Below are 21,625 nucleotides of genomic sequence, written 5' to 3'. Positions count from 1 at the left end.
AAATTGTAAAATAATATTTTTTACCTAAGAAAGTTTGTTTTTAAGAAAATCAACTTTTAAGATGGAGAAATTTTGATTATATTTTTCCTGTTTTTTTAGGCTTCTATAATTCTCAAAGATCTCTACATCGTGAAACTCGTCCTGCGACGAGTGTTATCAAAATATAAAATATAAAACGTCAAAAATAAACTCTAAAGAAGTGTGTTTTAATGATTATTAAAAAAAAAGACTTAATATATTAATTAAAATAAAAACTTAATATATTAATTAAAAATGCCTCTTATTTAAAATAAATGTTTCTGAAAAACTTTACATACAACTTTCCTAATATAATTTATATTACATATATTTTCGATCATTTTTTATAATTTCGAATACTTTTATAAAATAAAGAGTTTTTTTATATATAATATTTCTATAATTCTTACGTCAGGACGTCATATGATCTTTGTATATATGTATGTATATGTGCTCTAAACTTGATAAAAAGAAAAGATATTAATTTTACAATTTTAAAAGCCAATTTTTTCAAAATCAAACTTTATACGAAAAATTTTATTTTCATATATTTTTTCAATTTATCTTTCTGTTTCTAATCTAAGTGCCAGAGTGAGAAAATAAAATTCTGCGTAAGAGTCTCTAGTTTGCAAAATACAGACGCTGTCTCTGAATTATACGCAAAGCTATAGTTCGATGTTTAGGGTAAGCCTCTTTGCCTCTACAAAGGAACAAAGGGATGCTCTAGTAGATATCGGAGGAAAACAAGGAGGAGATTGCAAACGTAGGTCGACGACGTATTCTAAGCTGCTGCTCTGTACTTGCAATAACTTCTCATTAATGTAACTTAGACAAGCCATGTGAAACAAGCTGGCGATGCTCGTACGAGTTAGTAATATCGTGCGCAACAATATATTGCTTCCAATAGCACGTATTTCTGCATTGTCTTGTACGCTAAATACCAAAGTACCCCTCGTAGTAAATCTCCTATAGTCTCAGACTCTTCGCGGGGGCGAAGAACGAAGAATTTTGTATAAACACAATCCTTGTCCGAATTTGACGAATTTCGACAATGCTCCTATCATTGCTTCAGTAAATCTATCGCAGCATTGAAGAGAACATTGCTGTTAAATGTAGCAGCATGAGCGCTCATACACTAGACCAGCGAATATTTCGAAGAGAGCAATTCTCTGATGCAACATCAATCCCAATTCTATTTCGAGAAGAGTCTGGGCGATTCGATTCGCGTCTGCTTGCTTCGATTTCGTACAAATTGTGTTACTAGAATAGACTGTCGTGTGTACAATAAATAATAGGGAAGAATGATTGATCCCTCGTCTGCAGTCCCTTCGTATCTGTATTCGTCTCGGTTTTTTCTTCCTCAATCGTCAGAAAAGTCGACATCGCTCGTCAGAACGTTCCTGTTTAATAATGAGGATGAAAGTAAGGACGGATAGGCGAAATGTCTTCGCAATCGTAAAGTGAGCTTCGAAGAGAGGCTTATTTTCCGCGTAAAAGAAAAAAAAATAATTGGCGTATCTTTTTTTTCCCCCCAAAGCCGCTATGTGATTGCAAGAAATTCAGAAGGGTGATGTAATAACAAACTCGATGTGAGAAGATATTGATTTCTGTCGCGATTATCCGAACATATTTCAAAGGAATCGAAATTAATAAAAGTTACCGGTACAAACGATGCAATTAAATTTTTATTTCTTACCGTTGCAGATATTTTATATTACATAATGCTTCCGCTAATGAGTTGAAAAATAAATGAGCAAAACAGTTTGCATAATTACATATTGAATTGATTTTCTGTTTATTTGTGTTGCGCAGGTGTTTGACAAACATAATCGTGGATATATCACTGCGTCGGACCTTAGAGCGGTATTGCAATGTTTGGGAGAAGATCTTTCCGAGGAGGAAAGTAAGTATTAAGTATTAATGTATTCATTGATGGGTCTATTGCGATGAACGTGACGCGATTACGTGGATATAACTTGCCGTCTAAAATACTTTTGATAAGAGAAACTTTGGCAATAAAAGCCAAAGTAGACCATTTCCTAAATTGGCACACCTAAAACCGATTGATTCCCGGAAAACGTGTTTCATGGTAAAGTTGGGAATTTATTATTCGAATTGACATTTCTATTTAATTAAATATTATTTTAACAAAAATTTGTATTTATTATTAACATTATTATTATTATTATATTAACTTGATATCGATATTATAGAAATGATTTTATTCGTGACAAAATAACATAAATCTGCAAATATAATTTTATAAGCAAACAAAATCCGATTTCGCAATTTTACAAAAGTAATTAAATTTCAATGATTTCTCGATAATACTTTGTTTCAAAATATAAACAAGCTTATTAATTAAATAACTAAAATTGATGGTCCATTTTCAACCTGACTTTGCTGAAAATAAATCGGATTGCAATTTGGTCTGATCAAATAAAACCGTGCTGTATATGTATATATCGCTTCTTGCGCAATATTTAACAGAATTTCCACGAGAGGAATGTAGCATTTCCCCAATTCGCTCTTCAGTTATTATCTTTGCTCTGGAATATTATTTGCACACTTGCCCTTGTTATTTCACGGAGTCACAAAACTTGAATTTCCTAATTCCGCTTGTTGACACACGCCTATCGCAAATCCTAAAGATCGCGTCTTTATCGCGCCCCACGATTATTTTACCGTGAAAAGCTTTTTCGCTCGCGCTCGTGCCAATCAAGTGTTTGCACAAATAAAGCAAGCAACGAACTCAACTAAATCACTCGTGTCATCGTAAATGCGCCCTTGTCGCGCCACAATATCGATTATTGTGCGGCTATTGCCGTAGAATTACGCGGATCATCTCGAAGACATATTTCCAATTAACTACTGATAATTCGATTTCCACAAATTTCACGCGTATTGGACAGCGTACATTGAAGGGGATATATTTATAGTCTTCACAGAGAATATATTACAAATTTATATTCTATTAATTAATATATATAAATTTGCTCCCATAGAATTTACGCATTATGTAATTAGACGATGCTATATTGTGGATGTTCTCCGAAATACATTGCCATGTACTCATTAATCCGGACCGCGATTAGTTGCGAAACCGTTTCCTCTCGAAACTAATATACGTCGGGTATTAATCGCGATTACGATAATCATCTTGATTGAATCCTCGAACGTCTTGGAAATACACGAGAATCGCGATTATTCGACGCGCATCTATATCGAGCAGCAAGCGATGCTTTTCACTTGACAAAGAATGACATTTTAATCCGCGATACGAATGTTTACAAATAACATATATCGCTTAATGAGTAAAAATAGACTATAAGGCGTCTAGGAAAGGATACGAGCGAGAAGAGATTCACGTTTCACGCACACGTTTCTCCCCGGGCGAAATTTCTTCCGGGAGATCTTAATTGCTCCGACGTAATTTCTTTGACACGATGAAGCGCACGTAAAAATGTATATATTTAAAAGCATTCAAAAAAAAAAATAATTGACCCTCTGTGAAGAAAACGCGCTCTTGCGCGAGCAGTTAATTACACTTATCTATAATTACGTTCCTGTAAAATGAACGAGGAGCAAGGAATCATGGATCAAGGAAAACGCGATCAACGTAACTATTGTTCAAAACTGATAATTATTAACTTACTGTCGCGTTGCAAAAAACGTGTTGGCATTATCGCAAAGTTAAGATGTCAACGATAGAGATTCGAAAATATGATTCTTTTTCCCGGGCCGAGATGCAAGTGGAACATGTTTATCGCGGTCCGGGAAGTCAATTTGATAATCTCGCACGACCGACGATCAACACAAGTTTCTTGATTGGCCACCATCAATTTAAACTAAATCGCGCAAAGTTCAGGACAGTCGCCACAATTGGCAGAATTATAGTTTGTAAACTATTGTACATTGCTACGTTATATATGTTATATATTGCAATATTATATTAAGTTATGTATTGCTGTTTGAATCGAGTTTTATGATTGAGCATTAGCTTACGCGATATCAGACATGTGGCACAAAACAACTGGAAGATCGTTCCTTGAACGATTAGTTTGTAAATTATCGAATTAAGAAAGCTAAATGAAGATCTTTATAAATGAAGATCAATTTTGAATTTGAAAATATGAAAAATCCTCAAAGTATCACATATCTATTTTAGACGATATGTACATAATCGAAGGAGGTAAAGTTCCTTGATTAGTTTGAAATAATAATAAAATTCAAGACTAATAATATAAAAATATTTAATAAGAATAATTTTTTTTATTATTAAAAATTAATTTTGGAAATTTCAGAAAGGCATTTCAAGAAAAGTCCTCGAATGCCAGCGTTGTACCGTAACGGACCGTAATGCCGTCTTCATTCCTTTTCGTAGCAATAAATTCTGCTTGGAAATAATGCGGGTATATCGGCAATAGCTTTCTTTCGGTATCGATGACGGCACTCGTGATACGAATTAATCCTCATTGCTGAACGCGTCAATGATATATTAATTAAATTACTGCAAGAAAATATATGTGGATTTTTGTGCAAGAGAAGCTGACAGGAATGCTTGCTTGAATTCGGATCGAATTTAAGACGCGCACATTTTTTAATCACCCCTGAAATATATCGCGTCATATCATTTTTCCGAAACGTCCAATCGCAATCGATGATAGTGTAGAAATACGCGAAAATTCGCTCGATTATATATCCGGAATAAATATCTGTAAATTTCTTTCTCTAACAACAACGATTCTCATTCAGTGGTTCAGTAATTCTGAAAAAAAAAAAAAAATAGTCTTCGTGGATATAAGAGGCTTTCGTTTTGCTTCCAGTTGAAGACATGATTAAGGAAGTGGATGTGGATGGGGACGGCCGAATTGATTTTTACGGTAAGATTTCTCTTGTATTATATTATAGTTTCTCTTGTAAAGAAAATATGGTGATAAATGCAGCAGTAAAACAGAGATTTCAATTTCTATTCTCAAGCATGATCCATCCGTACGATGATCGATGGACTTGTATATCTAAAATAGAAAGAAAATGTAATTCTTTTCCAAAGATATATATATATTAAAAGGGTAAAAGTTGTTTAAAAACTATATAAGAAATAAATAAAAGGAAAAATACATCTTTTTTCTCTCTCTTTTCTTTATTATAAAAATAGATCCACGCGACGAAAGATTTTATTATCCTAATATTTAATATCCATTTCATAATATTTTTCTAATTTTTTTCAGAATTCGTTCACGCTCTTGGCGAGCCGGGAATCGACGAAGACGAAGAAGACGAAGAAGAAGAGCTACAATCTCCGCTGTTCTAAGATCACGTTTATCCTCATCTCTTTGTTAGATAAGCCAGATCAGGCAAAAACGATGTGCAATCTCTCGACTTGCACAAAATATTCCTTCTCTCACGGTTTGCAATTCGAATCGCGTGCGATTGCGCCTCACAAACGAAACGCGGCTCAACTTTGACTTCGCAAACCCGTTTACGTTTTATTAGTTCTCACCCTTCTTCTCCAATTTCGAATCAAATTTTAACGCTGGAACGCGAAAGTCTCGCTAAGCGCATCGTGAATAGGTTAAATATCTGCACTGAACTTACATTATCTGCAAATGATCGCGAGTACACCAGCACGAATTCGCATTTTTGATGTATTATATATTAAATGCGTCAGACATGAATTGAGCTTCCCTCGAGCGAGAGATTCTTGATAAATCACGAGTATCATCTATGGCTCGTGAGACCTTATTTGACCACTAGTCATTATAAGCCGTCTGCTGATAAATGAGCGCAATATAAATAAATTATAATTCTAAAAATTATAACAAAGTTTTTAAAAAAATGACACGTTATATTTAAAAAGATTAAAAGCTTTATTTGAAAAAAAAAAAAAAAGGAAAAAAAACAGATTAATTTTAAAATATTAAATGAAATAAAAATTCCGATTGCAACGTAAATTGAATCGAATGAATACAGAAATAAAATAATGAGATTACGAGACGCGTTTCTTGGCACGTTTAACGAGTCGCTGATAATAACTGCCGCCAAGGTAATTATGAGGCAGTTGGTAACGAATCTCTCTCGGTGAGATTTAGCCATCCTGGACAACGATAAGCGGTTCGTCTGGCGACGTGCCATAAATTTAATTAAAACGATGGATAAAAAAATCATCAGCGGTCGGCTATAACTTTCATCTCGCAAAAACGGAAGTTATTCGAAAAGTGCAGCTCGTGTCATCCCAATGAATGAGTTGGGTATGAGATATCTCTCGCGACACGAAAAGCGAGCATTAAGTGCGAGAGATGTTTAAAACCTAGTTGAGATAAATAATTCATTTCGCACGTATTTTCGATCCTATTGCTTCGATATATCAGAAAGGGCGGCAAACGTTTTCTCTTGCCGGCTCTATCCTTTTCCGAGTCCTCTCGGCGACTTTAAGATATAAGATCGACTAGATCGTAATGAATTCCGTCTCGTATGTGGACTTTTTCTCGATTTTACTCTCGCGTCTAACACTAGATAATGTTATATTCCATTTAAAATAATCTTAAGAGAGACAGAAACGCACCGCACACTTCTCAAGATCGGATCGCGCCGTCGCGATCTCCGAGCGAAGGGAAAGAGGAGGCCGAAAGATCGCGTCGCTCGATCAATCCCGCTGATTTGCATAATCGTATCAAATCGATGGACCTTCCACGATCCCTCTCGGAAATGATGGTCGCCCGAAATCAATCGGCGTCCAAGCCGGACGGGCGAGCGAATCTTATGTCGATCTTCGCTCGCTTTCCTCTCTTCGGGCCTCGTATTATGTACCTTAAACGACTATATCACTGTTAACGCCAATAACAAAGCCGCACGCTGTTTAAAATATTTTAAAGGATTTAATAAATCGCTAAAAAACATTTTGTTGTTCAATCAATTTCGTTCCCTTCAACCCATTTCCTGAAGCCCTCAGAATTAAAATTCTTAGACCTTCCCTTTACTGACTATATATATTTTTATATAAGAATTTAATTTTTCTCCGAGCTAATTGTCAGATTTAAAATTATAGGAATTTCTGGAATTGCGATTCTTCGAATTTTAATATGTGCCGTCTCTTTGCTGATTATATTCTGATATTTTTCCAATTTCCGAGAATTAAATTTTTTCAGTTTAAACTACTAGATTTAAAATTCTAAAAATTCCTGCAATTGCGCGATTCTCTTAGGAATCTTAATTTGTGCCATCCCTGATTATATTCTGATACTTTTCCAATTTTCGAGAGTTAAATCCTTCCGGTTCACACTAACAGATATAAAATTCTAAGCATTCCTGAAATCGTGATTCTCTTGAAATCTTGGATTCTTAATTAATGAATTAATGGATTACTAGATTATAAAAAAAAAAGAGTATATTTTTTTCTTAAACGTTCATTTTTATTAGCGATAAATAAACTTACATATCTTTACAGTAACAATGTCCCTTTCGTAACTCTCGGAAAATATGAGAATATCTATTCGCAATGATTCATATAGATCAAGACTTCCCTTTCGCTTGTCGCATTTGGTTGTTAATTCCGCCTCTTATCATCTTTGATTCAACGATGAACGAATGAACGAACGAACAAACGAATGAACGAACGCTTTAAAAAACTGAGTACGACACAAACGGTACGTACGTATTATTTTATACGATCATCGTCTACAATGCGTACACGTTGTTGTACATGCGATCTCTACGTACAAGTCTTAAGTCTTATTTACTTATAGTCCTAACAATTAGCGAGCGTTTACAACAGCCGAACATGAGAGAAGAAGTGAACAACATAAGACCACTGCTATTATAAGTATCATAATCGATTGGTGCCTATCTCGGCTTATGAATTATATATATATAATATATTATCAGAGATGTCCTTTTTCAAATCTTGATATTAGTTTTTTTCGGACTATTCTCTTAAGTTTTCTTATGCCATCCGGCTGATTCTCTGTTAACTGACATTTACATGGTCCAAATTACATGCGCTTCCCTCCCAACGTAACATCATTCATCCTCTGTCATTATATATTATATCGTATCGATTTTGATCGTTAAACGTTTCCATTCCTACGAAATTATCCCTACGGGAATTTTTTTATATAACATGCATTTTATTGCGCGAATTTTATCGCTTTGTCTATCTAATAGACAGGTCTCTATAAAAGAATTGCGAATCGTTTATTCAACATTAATTGGTTCCCGGATCGAGTCTTTGTTATCGTCAAACGAAACATTAGAATAATTTGGTATATCTTCGATCAAAGTTTAATTTAATTTTTCTCGAAGATTTAGCATTTTACTCTACTTGATTGATATTTTTCATCAATTCCATCGAAGCGTAACATGCAACGATCTATCACGTTATTACATTTTTCAAGAAACCGCCAACATATCCGGACTCTTATTTGCAACTCGTTCATCATTCGCCGTCGTTATTTTTTGTTTGTTTGTATCAAAACTTAACTTATCGATCACAGCGTAGATCGGGCTGCATCACGGATAAGCAAACTTACATTGAAAAAGAAGCGCAATTTTTATTGTGTCATAGTGTTGTCGGTGATGCCAGTTAAGAAGAAAAAGCCTTCGTTTTGCAGTGTTAAAACATTGGAGATCGCCACACATTCAAATATTTTTATCCGATAGATACGAAAAACTTGTCTCTCTCTTCTAACAAACTTTTAAATTAATTTTAATTAAGCCTCTCGTATTTATCGCATTATCCAAATCACGTGGGAAGCAAGACATTGTAACGTTTCTTAATTGTCGTCATATTTCAGTACGTCTTAACAAAATTTTTTTTTATTATTTGGAAATATTCAGACGATCTCCAATGTCTTAACACGTTTTATTCGCAAGAAGCGTATACGTTAAATTCTTACGCATCGCGTGCGTGCGTGAGTGCCTCTCTTTTTTTCGAAGTTCATGCAGGTGAGAATTCGTCAAAACCTCTCGACATGGTCCTTTCGCATCTCTATCTCGACAACTAAAATTTGATCGAGCTTCTCGAAAGCGGACTAACCGATTCAACGAATACTATATCAACATCCAATTCATCTGACATAACGTTTCGCGAACTGACAAATTTTTCCCGACAGATCATCCGAGGGACGCATTTTTCTGACCGCAAAAAAAGGACGCCCATCGTCAAGTCGTACCGTCGAGAAAGTTGAAAATACCGTTAAAAAACGCGCGTTAGAAAAAGACATCAAAAAGGATCGAAGGAATTGATCGACTCACAAAACTTCTCTCGATCTTCAAGATCTTAATGATCTCAATTATTAGAGCGCGATGCCGAGGCGGCCGATATTTATCAAATAAAAAAAAATGTATATGTATATATGTATATAAAAAAGATATAATTGTGTCGTGGAACGTTTTTTTTTTTTTTTTTTTTTTTTTTCGCGAGATCGGTCGAGGTTTTGGCCTTCTCACGAAATTATTCCTAGATCTCCCTGCTGCATGACTTCTTCTCTATATAAGATACATAACACATAATATCTGTCTCAATATTAAGCAGCTATCGCTTATCGCGTCTCTCAAGCATATCGCGTCCCTCAATACGCGACGACCTATTTATCGTCCCGTGTCGACGATCGACGTGACATGATATAACGGCGCGAACGCACCGTCGATTATTCCGTATTCCTTATCGGTTCATCGATCGATTATCATTGCATCGTATCTCCGCGTAAAGCAGCTAATCAGCTGCCGATACGCTTAACTATCCACAAGCAAGCAAGTTTTTTATTCATCGTAAACACAAAAGAGGACATATGCTTACATCATCCTTACATTATCCGTCATTTGAGTAAGTAACATTCTGCCAGGCGCGTTTTTATACTTTCCTCTATTTCTTTGAAAAAACGTTCATTCAATTACGGAAAGCGACTTTTTCATATCCGAGATCACATCATTTTTTTAACTCGACAATAGTCATTTCTCTCGAGTAAATAAGACGGTTATTCGCACTATGATTTTTCACTTTTCAACGATTGATGCGGCGAGTAAGGATTACACACGCGAATAACATTTTAGCGGACGATAGTCTTCGAATTTCCTTCGCGAAATCGCTGCGTTTAAATGTCTCCTTCCTTAGTTTCCATGCTCGACGCATCTTTGATCGCTGGCTTTGGCGGCAGCCACCGCGGCTGCGAAGCGCAATCGTCTTCTTCGAACAGGGGCAAACGTCGACGTCGGACACCTGCGACGGGGACGCGAGGATGAGACCGCGCGACGATCGGGATCCCATCTCGCGACAGGCCCGCCTCAGAGCACGGGCTCCTCGTCGGTCTCGTCGTTCTCGTCGGTCTGCTGAGACGAGGCGGTAGTCGCCACGGAATTGTTCGTCTTGGTTCTCCGATGCCGCTTTTGTTGTTGATTGCTGGTATTGCTGCCAATACTATTACTACCGCCGCCGCTTGTGCTGCTGCTACAAGTGCTGCTTATGCTGCTGCTAGTGCTGCTACTCGGACTGTTGACGATGTCGTTGCCGTCGTTTCCGCCGCAGGTCAAATCGAAGGTGGTGATTTGCCCGTGAGCGGTTATCAAGGGTCGCAGAGCCGTGCGCACGGACCAATGCAGTCGAGGATACGCGCGTTCCTGCTGGAGCATCAACTCCTTTCTTCGATTTTGTTTCTGTAATTAATGAGGAGAGATATAGAAAATTAGTAAAAATATATCTAATTGCCTGACGGTGTAATAATAATTTTTTAATGACGATAGTCCATCTACAATCCGCGACTATATATTTTGTTGCCTTGAAAAAAAAAAACTTTTAAGAGATACTTGAACTTTACCTCAGACAATGTTTTCAAATCCCGCGAGATCGGAAGCTTTTTGCTTTCAGCAAGTTGTCTTAACGCCTTCTCCCTCACGTAGATAAACGGTCGGACGACCCTGAGATCCTCTCGACGTATATAGTAGTGAGCCTTCATGGTTTTCAACACGCCACCGTGTAACACCGAGATGAGAAAACTCTCCGTGAGATCGTCCAAGTGTTGACCGAGCGCCAACACGTTATATCCGTTGCGTTTCGCCAAGGAATACAATTGCGTCCTGACCGATCTATCGCAGAAACTGCAAGTGCCGCTAGCGATGCTGGCGTCCAACGGATTGTCAACGTTAGCGTTAGTCGAATCTGTCACCTGTTCCTCGTAAAAATAAGGGACGTCCAAGGCTTTTAGATAACTCATCATTTCCAAGGGATCAGAACCACCCGTGTCAATAGTGGCCGCACCAATCTCAAAGTCGATTCCCTTCGATTTGGCGTAAAATCTATACTGATGCAGAGTATGCAGAAGAGACAGCGAGTCTTTGCCGTTCGACGATAGACAAACTAGGACCCTGTCGTTGTCTCGGATCATATCGAATTCCTGCATAGCCTCTACCGAAGGTTTCCAAATATTTTTCGGTGGACAGTGCCACTGAGTTCGCGGAAACTCGAGTCTCGAGTCGTCCTCAAAATTATTCTCCTGACCATCGCCTTCTTCCTCTCGCAGATCACCCGTGCATTCCTCATCTTCCGAGAGATTGTCGTTTTGACGCGCTTGTTTGCTGCCACTCTTAGTCGATAGACTCATCATCGATGTCGTCCTGGGCTTTCGTCCGTGATTGTTGGCGGAATTGGATTCAGCGCTGCTGCTTCGTTTTAGATCCAGCGAGTCTATCGATTTGTCGCTCTCGTGAAAGGACAGGTTTATACCGCTGTCTTGAGAACTGACCGAGTTCACAGCCGAATATATCTTCGGTAGAATCTTCCGGGCGTCGATGTCGAGGCCGCCACGTCCTTCCTGTGTATCATCATCCACGTAATCATCCACATCCACTTCCTCGTCCTCGGTCTTCGAACGATTGCGCACTATCTGCTCGTTTTCGGATGGTTTCATCACGTAGATGACTGTCTCGTCCGAAGAACATTCACTAGACATCTTGCTTTCCTGTTGCGACAGTTCGCCAACCTTGCTGGTGATCTCGATCTGGCCGTTTTTTCTGGAGCTCGAAAGACGCGGGGATGCCGATGATGAGAGGACGATTCTTCCTCGATCGGGTGAACCGCATCCGTTTGAGGAAACGTCGGAAGTGGAAGCATCAGGCGAATACCTGTGAAGTCCATCAACGGCGTTCACCATGCACCTGTGTCAAAAATTTACAATATATAATACACATTATAATATTATATGATACTTAAAAAATTGTTATTAATAACAATAAAATACCTTATCTCGGATTTCACTTCGCTAGCCATTTCTTTCGAGAATTCCATCAAGTATTCGGCGATGTCACTGGCTGTGAACGAGTCGTGCCTCAATTGCTGTTTGTCCTCCACGAATGTTTGATTAACCATGCTGTGAGCTCGCGAATGATGTTGCGGTGTATTTTCGGATGTATTCGTCTCCGACAGAGCGTCATCGACTTTGGAGATAACCTCCCGAATCTCCGATTTGATTTCCGTCGCTAGTTCCTTGGTAATTTCCTTTACGTACGCGCTCAGATCATCCTCGGATCTCTGGCTCGTGCTCGTGGAGATAGGTGACGATCTACCACCGCCAACCAACCTCTCGGTATAATCACTGGTCGACGAATACGAAGACGGTGGTGACGCCGGATTGTGATTATAGCTCAAGGAGGAAATCGAATGACTCGGGCTGGCGGCAGAATCTAATTCCAGTGAGTTCAATTCCGTTTGACTGCTGCAGCTGCAGTGAAGACGTCTCTGCCTCGACGAACCGTTTGTTGTACTCAGTCCCAAACTAGTCAGAGTCTGCGGGCTCAAGGAAAGCGGCGGAATCGGCGAGGATGCTGATGCGGTACCGACGCGATTTCCTGGAACGTTGTCTGTAGTGCTCCCCAAAGAATTGCATCTAGCGCGTCCTGCGTTGGTCGCGTCTATCAATTCCCTCTTCTCCTTCGTCGGTCGAACAGCTGTGCGAGATGATATCGATCCTAAAACCGAGGTGGTCACGGCCTCGCCCACCGCGAACCTGACTGGCATCGGCGAATTCGGACACGTGGCGGGTGATCGATGTCCACCGAAGAAACTGCCGTGTTCATTTGGATTCGGGCTCTCCTCCTCGCTGTTGCTCGATGACGACGGTTGACTCAGCTCGATCGTAGTCGCGATCATGGCTCGCCTAACTGTGCTTAGCGCCGGTAGACTACGATGTCTCGGCGAAGTTGACGAGAGGAGCATATTACCCGTCCGCGGAATGTCGCTGTTGAGTCGCCTGATGCCGTTGGTCAGCGTCAGACAGTTCACCAGACTATCGTGGCACGTGACAGCATTCGTGCGGCTGTATCTGTTCCAGGCTAACAACGGGTTGAACGGTACGTCCTGTTTGACGTTCTGCGAATTTCCCAAGAGAAGATCCTGCGCCTCGCTCGGCAGCATGAACCAACGTAACGCTTCCATACGCTGGCAGATGAAATTGAAACTCTTATCGATCTGAAGCGGGTATCGCTGCGCCATTTTACGCGCACGGTTGAAGATGTTGCGGGCTGTTTGCAGGCAATCGCCGTAAGTCTGCGGGAAGACGCCGGAACCGGAAACTCGCCTCTCCGTGGCGCTCATTTTGCCATCCGTGTATCTGATCGAGCCCAACCACTTGCGTTCCTTGAAAACGCTGTTGGTGTGGTGCCGCCATTCGCCGGTATCGGGATTCAGCACGTATTGCGGCAACAACTTCCAGCCCTCGGTGGCAACCATCTTGAGAGCTTCCAGTACGAAAGCGACTTCCGCCTCGGTCATAAAGTAGGGAAAGGATAGCCTGGCGAAGCCCGGCCTGAGACCCTCCGCAGTGGTCTCCTCGGTGCCGTTGCGTTGTCTAAAATAAAACACGTACGTATTAAAATATCTCTGCACAATGTACACGACACTTTTATCAAAAATAGAATCTCGCGCCAAGTTGGACGCGGCGATTGCCGCGCGGTTGACGTAACGTTTATTTCTACGCCATGTGTCCATTACGCGAAATTACATCGCACCGAGTTTAATAGACAACTACTTCCTGTATTGTCGGTCTATACGATATAATCTTTTGCGCGCTCGACGGTATCGTTCGATGCGAAGCGATGAAAGCAACAATCATTGAAATCGATACAAAATGTGAATTAATTCAGATTTCTAGTAATCCTTACATTTATTTGCAATAATAGAAGTACTGTTGGCGTAGAATATAATCGATATCAGAGAGAATGAAATAAATTTTTTTTTATTGAATTTAATAAATATCTCTTTATAAATTTTTTTTAAGGATTTATGGATTCATTTTTTTTCTATTAAATCAAACTTGATAGTTATTAAAACATTATCAAGTTTTATTCTATAAACAGTATGAAATTTTTCAATTATTCTAATATTTTACTAGATTCTCAATAACTCAAACACCTCAGCTATAAACATATATAACTGATAAAAATGTATATTCGACTTGTATTGAAATAAATTTATTTATTATTTATTGAATAAAATTATTTTTATCAGCTTTGATACCGATTATTTGATACATTTTTCTGAGTTTATAGCAAAGAAAAAACTGACATACCGGAAATAAATAGAATTAAATGGTTATTTAACGCAGGTAAAAAACATCGAGACATACTCTTCCAAGAGGATGCTTTCGTATTCCTTGGCAAGTTCCCGGTCGATTCCCATCAGATCGTGAGCATAACGACCCGCGCATGCGCATCCTCCTCGTGCTTGAATACCGAAGACGTCGTTCAGAACGGCGCAAACAAAGTTATGATGTAGAAACGTGCCGCGAGGATGGCGTACCATGAAAGAGAAGATGGGCAGTCGCTTCACGTTCTGCGACGAGCTGCCGAGTAGAATCAATTCCGGGATTGTACGCACGTGGGATAAAACTTGCCTGGAAAGAGAAAGCGATAATCATTCAGTATTGCGCAAAACTATTCACATACCGTGTAACTATGCAAAGATAATTGACGAATTTACAAAATTGTAGACTTCTTCGATTACGTATACAGGGTGTTTCACATAAGCGATACAGACTCTGTCGCAATTCTTGTCAAAATAATAAACAGTTTTTTCTTTGAACAAAATTTTATTTTTTTGGAAATTTATCGTTTTCGAAGTATCTTGTCTTTTTTTTCAAGACATCTTTATTGCAAAGAGATTTAATTGTAAATATTATCGTAATATTATAAAAATTATCATCTACTTTTTTTTTATTAAATACGCAACATTGAGTAATTTAATAAAATAGAAAAAGAATCTTCATTAGAAATTTTGTTAATAATCTTAAAAAAAACCAGCATCTTGATATTCGCTACAATAGTTAGTAACAAAAGCCATGTCGAAATATTCGCGTGAATACTTCATAGTAATTGAAAATAGAATATATAATGAGAAGAAATTATATAAATAACATTCGCTTTTTTAGTTTACATCAGAACATTTCGCTATCGTAAAGAAATTTGTTTTATGTATCAATTTGTTTTATCAATTCAAATAAAGTTTCTTCAAGTTTTGTTATAAAAACACAAATATTATATATAAATTTAATTACAACAGAATTATCAAAATTCTTATACAAAAAATGTTTTATATGACGAATCGAGAAACAGTAAATGTACTGTATTAGAATATTCTCAAAAACGAATGAAATTTTGTCAGAGGGGAAAGACAAGTACTGATCATTATCCTATCTATAAAACAATCTATATTTATATATAAGACTATAAACGTATTTGTACTCATAAAATCTTCAGCTTGTGGTCGGAGCTTGTGCGAAGGCAGCTCACCGAAAGAAAGAAAATTACAAGTCGCGAATAAAAAAAGAGAGCACCAAGAGCCCTCCGTCGTCGCTTTCTACGAGAACGCGTTCTTGCTGGCGCAAAACAGGAAGACATTCGCGGCGAGAAAATTATTCGAAACGACCGGCATTGATTTGTTTCCTGGACGGCGCGAAAAAATGAGCGATATATCTTGCGTAATCCGCGGCAATTTCGATCATGCAACAGCCGCGGCGGCCTCCAACAAGAGAGGCGATCGCTCACCTAGAGATCTTGTCCTGTCGAGCGACAATCGCTCTCGGCGTGACGTTCTCCTTCAGCTGCACCGCCAGTCCGCATCTGATGCTCTCGACGACGCCGGCGGTGCCGCTCTCCTCTCGCAGCTCGGGATCGCGATGATAACGATGGGAGTCCCTCATGTCCTCCGCCTCGACGTCCTCTCGCAGTAACCACCGTTTCGTCACGAGTATACCAGGCGATTGCACGCCCCCGATGAATTTGTGACCCGCGAAGATGATGGCGTCCTTGTGGACCGCGGTCTCCCCGACTCCGGGTAAATTCGGATTCATGTCGATCTGAATATACGGCGCTGGAAACATGATGGTAGAATAAAGTCGATGATTCGCTCTCGTCGTCGAGCTTCCACGTATCCCGATATCAAATCGCTTATTACTATCGCATTTGTTACGTAACGCGCGAGAGCAGAAATCTCTTATATAAAAAACATATTATGTCATCAATAATAATAATTGAATTATTTTAATTGTGCCGAGATATTTACATTTACAAGAGTTCTGTATGGCGAAACGCGTAATAGTTTATACATCACGATGAATCGACGCCTCGGGCAAAGACTTTAAGATTTTTTGCATCGAAATTAGCATGACATAAAATTGACCTAAGTATATCTGGTTTCTGCAACCAGCTGATTAATTTGCCTCCTTGTTTTTCTCTTTCTCCTGTCATCTTAAGCTCGTATCGGAGATCGTATGACGGCGGCTAATCAAATCGGATTGACTCGCAACCGGTTCTCCTCTTTATCTCCTCGTTCACGAGCATTACCTGCAGTGGTGTAATCCCACACGCTAAGCGCGCCGTATTGATGCAGCAGGAGAGTCGTCGCGACGTCATCTGCCAAAACCCCCGTTATGCAACTGGCAGCGCTGAAGCATCCAATCATTTGCGCAACGCCCTCACTCCGCATTCTGGTCAGTCCTCGTTCGAGATCATTCAGATCTAGGAAGCCCTCCCGGGTCTCGGAAACTCGTACTATCTGTAAGGCGGTTTAATTGCTTTCATCAGCGATTCGCCGCGCGACGATGTGACGCGTCAAGTATAAATATGTCCGCAATTAGACGGCTAAAAAGAACGATCAAGCGTCAATCCCGACTATTTTAAGTCAAAGGCTGTTTGAAAATTATATCGCGCCTTGAAAATATTTATAGGGAATGTTTCCCAAGGTGATGCCCGCAAAATATGTTGGAGGGACAGATTCCAGATTCTCGCGACGGAGTCAAAGTACGTCTCGTTTGCGCAATTTATCCATATATTTGTGTACATTTGCATTATTAGTCTATAAAATTTGTCGATCTTTAAAGGGTGTCGGATAATAAAAGAAGGATGAAGCAACGTGTATAAGGTCGCTTCAAGAAAAAAAAACGGTGGAATGGCCGTTCGCGTGAGCATAAATGGCGCGTTGCCAAAAGTCGAGCTGGCTACAGCGGGTTCGTTGTTGCGTACTATTCGATCGCACATCTCACGCATATCTCCCCTACGGCCCCGAGCATCACGCCCCGTTTTAACGATGCACTTCGCTCCGTCGCGCGTTTTATTACCCGCTCTTCCCCTTTTTATCTCGCGCACGAATCTCGCACGCCGCTCGGGCTTTTCCACGTGAATTTATCCACGCACGGCTGTCCTACCTTGACATCGAGCTCACGCCAAGGCCTCAGGTTGGCGTGATGCTCGAACGGGCCCACGAAGACCACGGTGGATTTCGAGAGATCGAGATGTCGTAAAAGTGTGCGAAGGGCGGCGGCGGTGCCTTGACCCGTGAACAGGACTGCATCCTGCTCGCCGGCTCCAACCGCGTGTCTGACGATGTCTCGGGCCTCGTGCCTGCAAAACACGAACGAATGCATGAACGAATCTGAATGAAGGCGATGAAGTGTTTGGTCGGCGCACAATTTTTTCTTTTTCTTTTTTTTCCGTCTCTGAACGATTGACAGTGACGATAATAATACTTTAGGCGGTATGACGTGATTGTTGATGATAGACGATAATAAAGCTATAAAGTAACCGGCTTGTGTCTAATGCCATGGTATTTATGAGCGCGGTAGAGACACGTGAGTCTAGTGTGACGTCTGACGTGAGAGACGGGGGACATAGGTTGAGCAACAACACACACACACACACCTTACAGTTTACGTAGTTACTATCGATTTCTCGCGACACGCCGATTATATACCCATACCGTAAACGAACTTATCCGCTTGATAGCTCTAATTACTCCGAAAGGGCAACTTGTCATTTAAGGGAGGGAATTAGATTAACTTTTTCAACGTTAATTTAAATTAAACACTTCCCACATCATAAAATAAAGAAAAAAATAATTAAGAAATAATAAATGCGCGTACGCGTATTTTGTAAATTGTTGATAACTGTTTTTATTAGACATAGATATATTTAATAAATTAGAAAAAAATTAAAACGCGCGCGTTCTTATATCTTTTCTCTAAAAATAGCGCGTCATTTGAGATAAACAACGCATAATCATGAGACAGAGGGAGAAAGAGAGAAATTACGAGTCGTAGCAATTTATTGCACATTGTGTACACGTGTCTCTGAATGTGTCGTTCATCACGTGATGAGGCTGTCGTATATGTTGTCATCATTATCACGGTTTTCTCATGTGGCCACAACAGGGTAAGTGCCGCGGCCTCGGGGGAAGGGTGGATATTGATCTGGGACATCAGCGCCAATAAACGGAAGAACCGAGATGAGAGACCGTCTCACAGAGGCTATCGATCTGGCCGAGTGAGATTTACAGACGGTTTGATCTACATTTCTCTGACTGTTTCTCCGAGTCGCCACGATTGAAAGTTGTCGTCGGCGATAAACGCCGGAACGATAACGAACAAGTGGCCACTTCATCGTCGCGATAAATATTTTTTAATGAACAAACTCGCGCGAACAACGTTACGTCGCGACACGCCAATTGAATTTATATGTGTGTGTCGGAAAAGTTTCCGGATACGAGACACGTGTATCTTTTATAAAATTGATATCGGGCATCAGGCGCAAGAGACAGCGGTATAAACGCGTAAAATCGCCGTCACGAGAATATAACTCGGCGGAATCGCGTCTTGACACGATCGAACGGACGAAAATAACAGAAGCAGAAATTGCAGGAAGCATAAACCAAATTTAATTGTTACCGATTTAACACAACGCAACGTGTCTGAGATTATCTGTATTATTGATGTGGGAACGTGTCTGAAAATTTATCTGATGATGATGATAATATTAGTCTATACCCATTTACATGATGTTGGAATAAAATATGAAGATTAATCTATGAATGTGCACGGTGAGAGACGGATATTCTGAATAAGCGAGTGACATTATTACAATAGACTGTAAAAGAACACAGGAAAAAGAAAGAGAGAGAAATAAGATAATAAAATACTTACAATAAGTAATAAAACGATAGGGTATAAATTAAAAACTAAATGTAAAGCAAAGTGAAATTGTGGCATAAAAATGTAATAAAAAAATAAAGAATTAATATAAATAAAATTCTGTTGTAATAAATTGCAAGAGATTTATATATAATAATTTCTTAATTATTCACATAATAATTTATTATATATATATTATTCAGCAAAAACTGGGCGGACTTCTGCATAAATCGTAAAGCACATTCATTCGTCCGAAGGACTGCCAGGTCCATTATTGCTTACCTAAAAAGAGATGATTGTAGACTGCAGATGGACGTGGATGCCCGAGTGTCGCCCAAACATGGCAGTACCTCCTTCGCGATGTAATCTTCAAGGAACTGTAGTGACCTTCCTGAGGCGGTATAGTCGCAATAAACCACTGAAACACAAAATAATGCCGGTGAAAGGTGGACGTAAATAATAGACCTCTGCTTTCGCGAAAAGTTTCGTCAAGATCGCGAAAGTTTTATTTTTTTTTTTTTTTTACTTTTGATAAAATAATGTTTTAAATAATATGTTATAATTCTTTAAACTCGATTAATATTTTTGACAGAAATCAGCTGATAACTGTCAAAAATAAAGATCGAGTTTATAGTATGATAACATATTATTTAAAACACATTATTATTTTAATTTTTATAACATACTATTACTTTAAAATTTAATTAGCAAATTAACGTTTTAATCAGCTGATTTCTGCCAAAAAATATTAATCGAGTTTAAACTAACTTTATGTTATTTTTTTTTAAATCATTTTTTTTAATATAAAATCGAAGAATAGTGCGTGCGTAGCGCACATTTGTGTTGTTTTAGTTGTTAAAAAATTAAATAATAGCGACTATACCACTTACATTAATTTTGAAAAAAAATTCTTTTGATTTAATTTTTCAATATAATATTTTAATTTATACATCATAAGTTTCATATCTTTCTATGCAATTCTCTTGGTGTTTACAAAAGATATTTCGCAAAGACACAATTCGCGCGATGCAGCGAACAAACATGGAAAATACAGAATCTATTTATTGGTATACGTTGTCGACGATGTGTCGAAGTGTTAAAATATCTGGTTTAAACTGCAAGAAGCCCGCTTTCCGACGCTATTTCCAGTCTTTACCGAGCCGAATCGAGTTTGCCGGAGAACGGTGCAAAGTGCGGAGCGCAAACAAGCGCAAACTGCACGCGGCAAAACGCCGATTGAAGTCTCGGTTTGCTCGATTACCACTTGGAAATCCGTTCAAAATGTCGTCATCCAACGGAGAGTGTCCCGAGTGTATATCGAGTGGGCCCTCAATGAGATTCGCGCCCAAGGCACGCGATCGGATCGCGCGATCGCGGATCGGCAAAATATGCAAATTTATTTGCGGAGAGAGAACCCGTTATAATACACCTCCATAATTACAATCGCGACACGATCTCGCGGGAGGGAATCTCTCATCGATCTCTTTATAAACTATATAGAACGTGTCGCGAGACACCTAATCCAAAGCGGTGGACTTTTGTGGTCTCGATATCCGCGATGCACCAGCCGACCGAAAAGACCGGAGAAAGCCGGCTCTTTCATTCGGACGATCCCCGTAGAGAGATACGATGAATTTATCTCGACATTTCGTCGCGCGTCCCAATATACATATATATTCATCATCATCGAACGAATTGCCGATCTCTCGAAATTCCTGGCGTGCAGAGAAAGAAAGACAATAATCAATTCATTGCTTAAAGCGGCGAGCGAATTCTTTTTTTTTTTTTTGCATTAGCGAGCAAATCGAATCCCCGGGGGAAAGCCAAGGTAGATAGGCGAGGGATAATGACTCGCAGGTGTTTCTTACGAAAGCGCTTGATCGACAACCGGTCGCGAAATTATATACGCCAGCAGGACTTTCGAGAGTGTTTAGGCACCTAGATAGAATGCCACGCTCCTCTAATACGTCTCCTCTTCTTGTGAACGAACTGCGGAGACGCGATACGATCCGCTGACTCGGCGACGGACATCATCAAGGCGACACCATCGAGCTCTATCTGTCTGCAGGCACCTGGTGTGTCCGCTCTCGCCGCCGTGTTTAATTGCATAGGAAAACATCGTTAAAATAGCGTGCGGAAGATAGAGAGATTACTACACTGAG

General features: G+C 39.5%; 2 protein-coding genes across 4 annotated transcripts in view; one reads left to right on the top strand and one right to left on the bottom strand.

Moving 5' to 3' along the window:
* Positions 1-6,917, top strand: part of LOC145941092 (neo-calmodulin) — a 60,579-nt gene extending 53,662 nt beyond the window's left edge. For all 3 annotated transcript variants that reach the window (XM_083046913.1, XM_083046912.1, XM_083046911.1), the window contains exons 5-7: positions 1,831-1,921; positions 4,845-4,901; positions 5,250-6,917. In XM_083046913.1, the coding sequence (XP_082903039.1) occupies positions 1,831-1,921; positions 4,845-4,901; positions 5,250-5,332 (231 nt within the window). In that variant the 3' untranslated portion in view covers positions 5,333-6,917. The remainder of the gene's footprint in view (positions 1-1,830; positions 1,922-4,844; positions 4,902-5,249) is intronic.
* Positions 6,918-9,848: 2,931 nt separating this feature from the next.
* LOC145941091 (uncharacterized) overlaps positions 9,849-21,625 on the bottom strand; it is a 47,262-nt gene continuing 35,485 nt past the window's right edge. The window contains exons 2-9 of the mRNA XM_083046910.1: positions 19,746-19,881; positions 17,706-17,901; positions 16,846-17,056; positions 16,048-16,372; positions 14,631-14,897; positions 12,249-13,853; positions 10,830-12,165; positions 9,849-10,668 (exon numbers count right to left, since the gene is read on the bottom strand). Of these exons, the coding sequence (XP_082903036.1) occupies positions 10,300-10,668; positions 10,830-12,165; positions 12,249-13,853; positions 14,631-14,897; positions 16,048-16,372; positions 16,846-17,056; positions 17,706-17,901; positions 19,746-19,881 (4,445 nt within the window). The 3' untranslated portion in view covers positions 9,849-10,299. The remainder of the gene's footprint in view (positions 10,669-10,829; positions 12,166-12,248; positions 13,854-14,630; positions 14,898-16,047; positions 16,373-16,845; positions 17,057-17,705; positions 17,902-19,745; positions 19,882-21,625) is intronic.

This window comes from Prenolepis imparis, unplaced genomic scaffold, assembly GCF_030444845.1.
Source record: "Prenolepis imparis isolate NDT839.2.m4 unplaced genomic scaffold, iyPreImpa1.0 SCAF_9, whole genome shotgun sequence".
Classification (NCBI taxonomy): domain Eukaryota; kingdom Metazoa; phylum Arthropoda; class Insecta; order Hymenoptera; family Formicidae; genus Prenolepis; species Prenolepis imparis.
The sequence above is the reverse complement of the archived record's forward strand: the minus strand, read 5'-3'. Positions and strand labels throughout refer to the sequence as shown.